This window comes from Grammomys surdaster, unplaced genomic scaffold (genome assembly GCF_004785775.1).
Source record: "Grammomys surdaster isolate TR1022 unplaced genomic scaffold, NIH_TR_1.0 126189, whole genome shotgun sequence".
NCBI classification, from domain to species: Eukaryota; Metazoa; Chordata; class Mammalia; order Rodentia; family Muridae; genus Grammomys; species Grammomys surdaster.
Window position 1 is genome coordinate 3430676 of NW_021620995.1, and position 12498 is coordinate 3443173.

The 12498-nt window shown below is 37.1% G+C and overlaps 1 protein-coding gene across 1 annotated transcript in view; it reads right to left on the reverse strand.

The window, feature by feature from the left end:
- Diaph3 (diaphanous related formin 3) overlaps positions 1–12498 on the reverse strand; it is a 449417-nt gene that overhangs the window by 152772 nt on the left and 284147 nt on the right. The window contains exon 24 of the mRNA XM_028758331.1: positions 9234–9398. Coding sequence (XP_028614164.1) covers positions 9234–9398 — 165 coding nt within the window. The remainder of the gene's footprint in view (positions 1–9233; positions 9399–12498) is intronic.

Consider the following 12498-nt stretch of genomic DNA (forward strand, 5'->3'; position numbering starts at 1 on the left):
ATATCTATATCTATATCTATATCTATATCTATATCTATATCTATATCATCTATATCTATATCTATATCTATATCTTATATCTATATCTGGTCTTGTGAATACATGTGAGCACAAGAAGCCATAGAGGTCAACAACATTGAATCTCCCTGAAGTTAGAGTTACTGCTAATTTTGCCTGGCTTAAGTAGGTGCTGAGAACTGAACTTAAGTCCACTGTAAGAGCAGTATGCCACTTTTAAACCTTCTTCCATCTGAGCCATCTTCCAGCCCCACATACAGGTTTGAGTTTCACTTTATTTACTTTGTATGTTACAGATGGTACTTCCTACTTATAGATTCTTGATCTGGAAACATCTTAGGCACTATTTTGAATATTTATTGTTCATTCATACACCTTATTATTTTGTGGCTCTTGCTACAAAATTGGGAAGGTGGTCTCACCCTGTTCTATGTTTCTCTCAACCACACTATTTCCCTGGACTGTGCGCTGAACACTTTCACTTAATATGCATTTGTCTGTGTAGAGTACAATCCAATCTAGTCTATTGTGTGTTTAATATCAGTCACCAAACTTCTATCTCCATGACCCTCTTCTTTTCCTTTTAAGTGGTCATTTGTAGTAGGCTATTTAGTCTTTTTAAAATCCTTTCCTTCCTTAAACATTTTGTATCTTCTTTCACATGAGGATCTGGAAGAAGGGAATGTCTATGTCTATTACGTTTTTCCTTATGGTGTTATTAGGCTACTCCAAAGTTGTTTAGTACTTGAAATTGTGTTCTTATTTTGCTGAGCATAATTAATAAGATTCTTAGGGGGAAAACACTGCAATTGTCTTCCAGAACAGAGCTTTGAATTCTTTTCCATAAATAACCAGGGTGAGATTAATCCTACTCTCAGCCCTTCCCCATCCCATGCGTATTTTGAAAGCTTTACGCAATGTCCTTATTCTTCACAAGTCCTGGTCTCCAACTTCACAGTCCCTGGCAACAAGGCTTCCCCTCCTTCTCTTTAATCCTTTTTGTCCTTGGATATTTCCTTAACTTTCTAATTTTTGAAAATGGCTCATTGGATTACTGAGAAAGCTTGGTAAGAAAAATTTAAGAGCCTTAAGGTAGTTGGATGAATTATTGTAGGATAGATCATCCAGAGTCTTCATTTAACACTTGCCTGATAAGCGAAGTTCTCCACAGTGTTTAATAGTCTGGGGCTGAATAACACATCTCATTTCATTTTATAGGATGTTGTAGCTCATCTATACTAATATAATTTTGGGTACCTTAGACACAAGTTTTAAGTTCCAAGATTAAATGAAGGTAATTGGATAGTCATAATTTTAAGAAAGTAGCCACACATACATTATATGGAAAGTTTACAAGATAAAATATGTCGCTGGTAATACAAAATATGAAATTTGATGATTTTATAAACTTATTTTTTATACAAATATCTGAGTTTTTCCCACATAATTGAATGATAGTATAGTCTAATGAGACGGAAATCTAAAATCATAGTTTTTTACTTAAATGACTATCTGAGCCTTAAGAGCTGTGTGACATTGCCTCAATTGTTGCTGTAAAAAGGATGATAGATGTTGCTATTCCAAGAACTAAAGACATTAATTCATATATTTGCTTTACATCACTTCCTTACTATAAGTGAAAGGCCCACACAGTGGTAACAAACATTGTTTTACTATATCACTAAATATAATTTTCATGAGCATGTAATCATTCAAGTGCCTAAAGCACATTTATTCAGCCACAACTCATGAAGATCCATGTTCTAGCTTCTGTGAATAATATTACAAGCTTCTATCAAGCCTCAGGAAAATGCCAAATTTCATAGTTCCTATGAGAATGTAAGTGTTTCTATTCAGAGATGCTGGAATAGGATGCTACCCTAAGCTGAATGGGAATGAAGTGGAAGCATCCAATGCAGGCGGGATGACTTGGCAGGGAAGGTGTCACAATGAATTAAATATGGAAGGCAAGATGTAGCTCTCAACCTCAAGTCTAGCCATTATTCCTCTAAGGACTCAATTTCCATATGTATGCACATTGTTTTAATATTACTATATCTAATGTGCTCGGGGATTTTATTCTGGAAAAGAGACTATCTTTCTTACCTACATGTTCCTCAAAGTAGTGCTTAAGCTGCTTTTGAAAGGAACTTAAGGTATATATTTGTAATTTAAAATTTGAGGGTAATTTTAAAATGACTGGGTAATGTTTTAAGTTACATATGAGGAATGCTTAATTTCAAATGAAAGCAATATATTATTTTGCATGTTTATCAGTTTTATAAAAATAGAATATAAAGTCATAGTATTAAATATAAATAACCATGGATACTAACTTTAAAAAATGTATATTTCATCTCTATTCAGACTATATAAATAGCTTTATATTTATATCTCAATGTTTTTCAGCTATATTAATACCTTGTAGCTTTTTTATATTTCATAAAACTAGATACTTTTTTTAAAAAAAGCATAAAAAGCCTTGTCCATTTAGTTTTCTTTCTAGAAACATTTATATGTAAGCCTGAGACACATTTCTGTAATACAGGTTTCACTGAACTCAATTTTTGTTGCCTAAGTATTGACTTGTTATCTTAGGTCTCACACTACATTAACTCAAGTTACCTCTCAATGCTGCCTCAGACCACTCCTAGGATATTTGGTATTGTCAGAAGGAAGCTAGTTTCCTCTTCACAAACAAACAATATGCATCTAATATATCACCAGTGAATGCCTAACTTAGGTGTGTTTACTCTCATGTGCAGGCTTTCAACAACTCCTGATGGATTCATCTTCAGGAATGAACAGAAATTTTATAGTTTGTAATAAAAAACAAAAACAAAAAACAAAACATAAAAAGCATCTTTGTACTTCCAAAAAGAATGTTTCAATGATCATGAACCATGAAGGATAATACTTCAAATCAATATTCACAGAATTTGTTAGGAATACAAAGGTATGTGGTTCTCAGTTTCAAATAAAATATTTTTCATAACTAGGAAATTTCTCCAACTGTAAAAACAAATAAACAACAATCCTAGTAAGTTCATTACTAACTAAATCCTATTTTGTAAAATTAATCCCGTTGGTTCTATTCTAGAATTACCTAGACACATTTTACAATGTGACCAATGGGACAGGGAAGCAGGACGCATTCAGCTCTGGCAGGAAAAGTTCAGCTCTTGAACTGAATTGTTATTGATCAATCTGGGCTGGAGCAATATGATAGTGAATACCCCTAAGTGGGAATCTAAAATAGCATAACGGCTAAGCAGGTGCTTGTGGTTACCTAATTCCTCCTCTAACTCCTCTCTTCTATAAAGTCAGCCTCAGCAAAGTAAAGAAAGTACTCAGTAGTAACATTACTCACCCTTCATAAGTTTGCTACAGATTGGTCTGCAAAGCTCTGAGGTAAATAAAATACTTCAATTAGCACAGCGGGTTTTTAACAAAGCATGATATGGTTATAAGGTTCTTTCTAATATAATTTGACTCTCTACATTGCATTATCTTTCCTTGAGGTGACATAATGTACCTTTTATTTCTCAATCTTAAGCTTAAATACTGGCAAACCAATGGGTAGAATGGCATGCACACAGATCTGGCAAGTTGGCCACACACAGGACAGCAGTTTGTTAAGCTACTCTTAATTCCCTTTCTTAGGAAAGTGCCAACTAAAACTCCCATGTCCCATGTGAGCCTGCTTGTCAGCCCTTGTAGTTCATCACCTTTTCAATTTTCCCCAACTGTTTTGTATGTCTGTACCTGGGTATGTGTTTGAAGTGGGAGAGAGGATTACATTTGATGTACGGATATTAATGTTAGTTTATTCATTTCTGTCTGCACTTTGCTGGTTTATAATGAAATGTCTTCAGTTACATGGATTAGTGTGTGCTAATACTATGTATGTTGTTTTTATTGTTATTTAAAATAATCCAGTCTTTAATTTTAATTTTTCTATTTCATTGAGCAACACAACAAAAGCTTTTAAAAGAGAAATACAAATTGCCAATCATTTGAAAATACAGAACCAGTCTGTCAAATACATGTATTATCATTCCACAGAGTAAGGCAAAGTAAGAATGAATCTTCTCAGTAAAGAAGGGGGTTCAAGTCAGTTACACTGGGAATGTTTACATTGTGAAATCTTATAGGAATCATGATTAGGAAATCATCACAAATATTTTCAAAGTTGCAAAGTCAAAATCTAAGTAATTAGGATTGATCACATTGCTTGAATAAAACAGACACCAAGAGATGAGGAGGGGGACAACTCAGAATAGTTTCTTCTATGTGGGAAGCCTTAGAGCTCCAAGTATGATCTCAGAATAACAAAGGTGCTAATGAAGACAGAAGCCCTATGTGAAAAGACTCCAACTACAACTTTGAAATTGTAAGCCCACCAAAATATGCATGGGTGGAAGATGCTTTCTATTATAATCACAGAAGCTGGCTCAACACTCCACCATAAGACTTGTACATGATATTTTTGCCCCTGACAACATAAAACTATCAGTCTAAAAGCTTCAAGAGGCATGCAGGACATGCGCAGTGCTTTGCCCACCTGCTATTGTCTAGCTGGTTCACATAGCAGTTAGTACAAATGGCATTCAGAGCTGACAAGCATCAAATTTGTGTGGTTTAAATGATTTACCTACCAAAACAGGTTGTGTTCTAGCTGTTCTCATTGAAAACAGCAATGAAGACAACAACAACAACAAAACACACAAACAAACAAAACCCCAGCAAAATGCCTTCTCATTGAATGATGGAGTAGTAGCAGTTGGGATAACAGTATACTCCTTTACACTGAGAATTCAAAAGAAAAGCAAATGTTAATTGATCAAAAGATATAGGAGAATTCTAGAAGTTATTCTTGCTTTGTTATTGATTCGTTATACATATTTAAATTATATAAACAAAAAAATCAACTAAATTAATGTTTGCCAAAAAATATGAATGCCAAATCTTGACTGGATGAAACCTCAGTAATAACCTGTAGAAATAATCTAATGCCAGAGCTAAACACAAATTGGGTGTCTATTCTGCTCAGGGTATGGAAAGAGGAGGAAGACACAATTTCCAATACTGTTACAGAGAAACAGGAATACAAGGTTACTGTATCTGTTGTTTGCACAGAGTAAGCTTGTTGTATGGTTTCATGTGCATTGGTCATTAACTCCACTCCATTCAGTTACTGACAGGTAACAGAGGCTCAGTAAGGTTAGGTAACTTGTAAGTTACTGTCATGAATAATCTACAAAGACACATTTCAGTAAATGGTACTAGATGCTACAGTCTGCTCATGACCGCCAACCTCTTCCTATTTGTGAAACAAACAGCTAAATTTCACACTAGAAGACAAAAAATGAGGGTAAAGTCTACCACACTATGAGTTAGAAATGAATGTTCAGTGCTGTGCAAGCTCAGAGAAAAGCATTCCTGTGCTCAGGAATCACTTGTTTCCAAAAGCTGCACACACACAAAATATCACTCCATAAGAATTATGTGACACAGAACAATTAAAGGATTCACAGTCCTCAAGTATGCTGCAAAGAGTAAATAACTTTTTTTCAGCATGTATAATTTATCTGAAACCTTGTACCTAAAAGGCACGCAACAAAGGGTCGAAAGAGAATAAAAGCAGTAGAAATTTCTTCTAAGTGAGGCCATTCAACAAAATACGGAAGAACTCAGAAGACACTGCTTCTGGCTTTGTAAAGAGTTGAAATGCGCTAATAATTTTAAGGAAGGAGAACTAAGAGCAAAGGAGTTTACACTGAAAGAAAGCAACATCAGGATAATGAAATCATTAAAGATAAAATCCTGCAGTTCAGACCAAGCAGATAAAGCCAGGGCACAGACCTGTTCTGGGATACAAAGGGGCTGGAACACATTACATAACAAGACTACATTGACAAGGACAAAGGAAAAGCAGACTTAAACTCACAGGCAAGCATGAATATGATTTTGCTGTTGAATAAGATAAGGAAAGGTATAAGGTTACCAGCAGGATCAGACAAGAACATCCTGAATGCAAATGACCCATGAAAATATATCATCACTAGTAACAGACAGATCGGTAGGAGCCCATGAAGAGTAAGCCTAAAGCTCCTCAGAGGTGTTAACCAAGGAGTAGTTCTAATGAAGTAGAGTAAGAGGGCCTGAGCACAACTTGGCTGACAGCTTGCAGTTAGCAGGTCATCATTCACCCAGCACCTCCAATCGTACCTTTACACTTGACACAGCCCCACAGAAAGGTGTTGCAGAAAGGCAGATCTCACATACACACTTGTGCATGCGTGCACGCGCGTGCACACACACACACACACACACACACACACCCCTTTATTTTCTCCCTCTTCCAGCCAGGCTTCAATGTTCTCAAACCCAAGAGAGAACATTTTATATTCTGGAAGCAGAACAGTCATGCAAATGTATCTTCCACCATGAAGCCATCAATGGAAAGGGTAAGTATAAAGAAATGAAGTATGCTGTGTGCTCTATTTAACAAGCTGTCAAAAGAAGGCAAAACCAAATCAACAACACCATCCCTCAAAACCTAAAAGTCATTACTTCAACTTTCTTGCAAACTTTAACACCAGGGTGCAGTAAGCATTAAAAGTGCAGGATGTAGGAGACTGCTCCAGGAGGCACAGGCTTGCTTGTTGCCAAGTAAGACGATCTGAGTTCCATCCTCAGGACCCATGGACTGGAAGGAGAGAACTGACCTCCCCACCAAGTTGTCCTTTGACATCTACACAAGTTCTATATATACACACCTCCCCTATGTCTGACACAACAAGACATAGACATTTTTTTTAAAAAGGAATCATAGGTAGTTCCTCTCGATACTGAAGCCCTTTTTCTAAAAGTCTCAGCTGCTCCACCTCACTGTCCTCTACGAATAAAGCTGTAGCTCACAAAGCATCATGAAGATTCACCGGCACTTGGTGTGCCCATGTAGTACACAGAGCCTAGAGAGAAGCTCAGCCACTGGTGTGCTTGGGGTTTCCTCCTCTTGGTGATGCTACCAACAATGAGACTGAACACAATTGCATCTTTCCTTACCTTAGCCCTCATTTCTGAAAAGGCTGGATCAGTAACTCTAAACAGACTGGTACCCAGGCAGCACAAAGCCTTGTTGTGGAAGAAAAGGACTCTTGGTCTAAACGTGGTGAATTATTGAACAGCTATTCTTTCCAGAAGCTACAAGATCTTGAAATTTTCCCACTTGGTCTATCTACATGGCTTGCGGCAGCAATTTGTAACGAGTGTTGCCACTTCTGCTATGGTAACAAGGTTCTTATGGAACAGAAATATAAACCTGAAGAATAATATCTGAATGACTTAGTTGTGACTGTAGTAACACCTAGGAGAAATGATATAAGACGTCAACAGTATACCACAGGGATTTGACTAGATACCTTTTAATTGTTTCAGTTCAAAGGCAGAGGTATTTCAAAATGGCTAAGATAAATTCACTACAAATTAAATGACTTACTACAAGTGAAACTGGTCATGACTTCTATTTTGGAAGCAGAGGCTAGATATCAATTTAGTACCACTTGAAAGTGTTCTAGATACCACACATTTAAAAGTTTGCACAATTCAGGCCCATATGGTACAAATCTGGAGCCTGACAACCTAGGTCAGCACACAGGCTCCTGGCTAGCTATAGACTGGTGGACTAAGGGTATTGAGTATAAATACTGGTTGTGGTGAAGCTTAAATAAGTGAAGATGGAACCTGGAACGTGGTTGACAATGAATACACTAGCCATTAAAGCATGGCATCCACTAATCACCGGATACCTCAAAGTTTACCAATTTAAGTGACGCATGGTATTAGACACCTAAGGGTGAGTCAGACAGACTCAAATCTTTGTAGAAGAATGAAAGTCTGGGGCGATGAGTGGAAGGGGATGCAGCCAAGAACAGAAGGAGCAGTATTTCAAGCACTGAACATAGATGGCAGAGCGGCCTAAAACAGAGAAAGCTCTCCAGGGAAGCCTGCCAGCTCAGCAGTAGGACTGGGCCAAGGACCTGGTACTAACCTTCCTCATATAATACAAAAGAAACCTTGATCATTTATGTGCAGAATGGATCAATGTAAGCAAATAAAATAATACTGACCTCATTCTGGAACCTAAGTCTATCTTTCTCAAACTGAAACATTTTAAAGTTTATTTATAGAAATTGTAAAGTTATTATACAGAAAGTGACATATACCTATCACAAGAAGACGAAGTAAGTACATATCCATTAATAAAAACAATTGAAAGGACTCCTGAAGTTTTGGAGAAAACAGAATGAGAAGTGTTAGCAAATAAATGGAGGGTTTTCATTAAAAGTTCATCAACTCATTTTTAAGTGATTATAACTGAGTCCAGCAAAGTTAGCAACGAAGTTTGCCTGAGATGAAAAAGCAGCTCTCTAAACTCAATCTTCTTTTTCTTTATACTTCAAAACTTTTTAATCCTCACAAAACGTGTGCTGAAATAAAAAATGATTTCCCCACTTATTAAGAATAACAATTTTTCCCTTGCAATATGGTATCCCCTGTCTCCAAAGGGAAGCAACAATACCTTCTCACTTTAATATGTGTGTGTGTGTGTGTGTGTGTGGTTTTTTTTCCCCATCTAATCAGCTAATATTTTTCAAAAGATCTTTTTAATACCTAAATGAAAGGATTCTACCTCAAAGACCTGACCTCCCTATTAAAGCGTCTGAAGCAAACTGTAGGAATGTAAAACCTACTCAAAGGGAATGGCAGGGGGCTCATTGTACAATGCATTAAAAAAGGAGGGGAAAAAGGCTTCACGGGAGCTGCACGGAATTTGGTAAAATTATACCACAAAAATACAAATTGATCTTGAACATAAAGAAGCAAATTCATAACCAAAAACTTATTATAAATGTGCCCTGTAATCAGCCAGGAGGGAGCCTTTATAAAAACCTTCAGAATTTGTCACTTTTTCAATCAAAATTTCTGATTACAGTTTCATGTTAAAAAAGGCCCTAAAGAGAACAAACTACATATTTTTCAACGGATTTAAAATTTGAAAAATTTAAAGCTAATCTGCAACTCCAAAAAAGATAGGTTTCACAAGAAAAAGTAAGAAGAGAATTAAATATCACAGTTACAGAGAGACTAGGCAAGAACACTCACTGCAAGAACACTTTTCAGAAAGCAAAGGTAGAATTTTCCCGTACCATGAATGAAGTTCTGAAGTTGTTCAGGTCATTAAAGAACTCTTCCACCGAGACCTTCTTCATGTCGACAGCATAGTAGCCCATGGCACTCTGGTACAATTGTGTCATGTTGTCCAGTAGTGTGGAGAGTTTTTCATACTGCTCTCTCGCACTGGTAACGAAGCTGTATATACTAAGTCAAGGAGTTTTGAAATTTACAAAGCAATGCTATACATGAAAACATTTCTAGCTCCATATGTGATTCTAATTTTTGGTCACTCATCTTCCAAACTCAAAAATGGAGGCCAGAGAGTCTTCTCTAGGACATAGAGCAAAGAAACTGTTATTGAATTTCAAATTAATTCTGGCAAATAACCAAATAAGTATTTATATATTTAATATCTGCCTTTCATAGTTCACTTCAAGATTTTTTTCCAATTTATCATAATAATAATCTATGGAATGCAGCTTGTGAAATAAATGATTCTAGTTTAGCAGCTAAGACTCAGCAATTAGAATACCCTGAAGTAAAGAATATGGCCATGGAGAAAAGCAGTTAAATAGAAGACCTTAAGGTCAATGCATAGTGCCTGTACATCCTGTACAAGGCCTTCATCTCCCTCCCTCACCAGCCTCATCTCGAACCTGGAAGAACAGGGTCAATCGGTTCTAACTTGCCTAGAAGAGTGATCAGGCAGTTGGGAATATACATAAACACATGATATTGTTACTGCTCAATTACTCAATTGAAGCTGAAGATTTTAAGGGCAGAATAGTAAATTGATAGTTTAACTTCTTCTCTAAAATATTCCTATATAGTTTCTTCTCCATATTGCTTGATTAAAATTTATGCTTGCATACACAAAAAACAGTAGGCAAATGTGGAGATAGATATTTCGCATTGTTCTCACACAAATTTCTGATAATGTAAATCAAACTATTCTGAAATACAGTATAGTAATAAGAGAAGAGTATGTCGCTGGTAGTAGAAAAGATTTGGAAAACAGACAACAGGCCTTTATTTCAAAAAAAAAAAAAAAAACTACTGAGAAAATCTGATATAAAATCACCAAACCATATTTTGAAGAAAGACTCTCGCGAATCATACAGCCTAAGGACACTTGTACCAATATTTTATTTCAACCTTGGTAGGAAGGGTCTCTTCAAAAGTCTACTGAAATGTCATGGATATTCTATTCACAAAACTGTATGCACACATGCACTTGGATACATAGTTGAGATATAACATAATGATTCAAGAAGAAAGTACTTGGCTGAGGGTCTCTGGGTAATTCCATTCTTGTCCATTTCTGCCCATATAACTGCTTACAAGGCTGAATTTTAACAAGACACAATACACAAATATTATTAATCTTCTCCCAACATGTGGGGAGGTGCACATTGTCAATAATTCATTTGTCACAGAGTGTAAAATAAAGCAATGGTCCCGTGTAGGTTTTGAGGTAAGACTATGAGTAAGGAACCATCAGGAGTGCATCTGCATACATTTAGAAAACAGTGCAGTTACACTGAAGGATGGGAGGAAAAGACGACTCAAAGCCAGAGCCTCGGAAATGACATGGGTTTGTCCTAACAGCCAGGAGGGTTTTAAGTTAATTTTCTTATCATTATTATGTATAAAATGCTTTTCTCCAAAAGGAAATGAAGGAGAGCTTTGAATAATGGGAATTACCCAAAATAATAGTAAAGCTAGCTGTGCAAATAGCCAAATTACTCCTTAGCAGGTTGAAATGACTGTCTGATAGAGACAGAATAACTGCTTACGTGAATAAGGCTTACTACCTTAGTGCTCAGAGTCCCCTCTTTAAGGAACAATGGAAGAATAATTCTCACCATCTCAAAGAAGAACCAAAACTAGATGTCCTGTGCTGACTCCTAAATCCACTTAGACAAAATGTCTATGCTAGCATACGGTTCACATATGGAATCTTAGCACGTGGTGGGCTGAGGCAGGCTTAATACTACTAGCCTGGGCTTAAAAGAAAGAAAAATCAAAAGAAGGACAGGAAGGAGGGAGGGAGGAAAGAAAGGAGGAGAGAGGGAGAGAGGGAGAGAGGGAGGGAGGGAAGGAGGGAAGGAGGGAGGGAGGGAGGGAAAGAAGGAGGGGAAAAGAAATATGTATGTCAGTAACGGGTAGGCTGTATCAATTTTTCTAACATCAAGTTCTCTATTTGTTTAGAAAAACAGGCAACATATAACAAAATAAACTTTTGAGATAGTGTGAATTTATGTGTGATATATGACACACACGTTACATCTACCTTGTGTTTTAAGAAATCTATTTCTCTTTTCCTTTCTCTTTATCAAAACTGAGGAAAATCCCTCAAATATTTCCACTTGAATCACTGTAGTTGTACTATTCAAAAGACACATAAGAAGCAGATGTGTGTACACATGATCTGAGAACAAGTAGCCAGAGCTAGCTAAAACACAACTTGTACTGTAGTCCTTGTCTACCACTACTGTTGACTGCCGCCTTCCTCCACAGCTTCAGCCACACTCTAACATTACTACAACATTAGTACACTGCCATCATCAGGAACACCCTGCTTCCATGGGCTAGGGAAATCGTGGGTAAGGTGCCTGCCATGCAAGGAGGAGGACCTGAGTGGGGGTGCCCAAACCCATGTAAAAGGTCAGGGGAAGGGGACTGCGCTGTAATTCCAGAGCTGGGAGGTAGGAGCAAGTAAGTATCTGTAGCTCCCTGTCTAAGTAGCTTAGTCATATGTGTAAGCTCTCAGTTTCGAAGAGATCCTGTCTCTTAACATGAGCCAGAGAGTAACTCAGGGGTACCAGAAATCGCCCTCTAGATTCCACATTCAGAGGGTCAACACACACACACACACACACACACACACACACACACACGGGGTGGGGCAGAGACACACAGAGAGAGACAGAAAGAAAGACAGAGAGAGAGAGACAGAGAGACAGAGGGAAAGACTGAGAGAGAGAAAGAGAGAGAAAGAGGGGGCAGAGGCACATCATTTTACTAAGACAGTGTTCAAGGAGCAACTTGAGTGAGATCCATATATCTAATGTATTTGACAAGCCTTTTTTAGAACCCAGGACCTAGACAACCATTTCAAGAAATACACTTAAGTTCAGTGCACCTCTAGGTCTTAGAGAGAAGAGTATTTAACAAGATCATCTAACGTTCTGTGGTCATATAATGTGCATTATATAGAATGGAGACAGATAAGTATAAAAAGGTGAAAAGATCCCATAATAATCAATATGAAACAAATTAACATTTCTTTTGCTA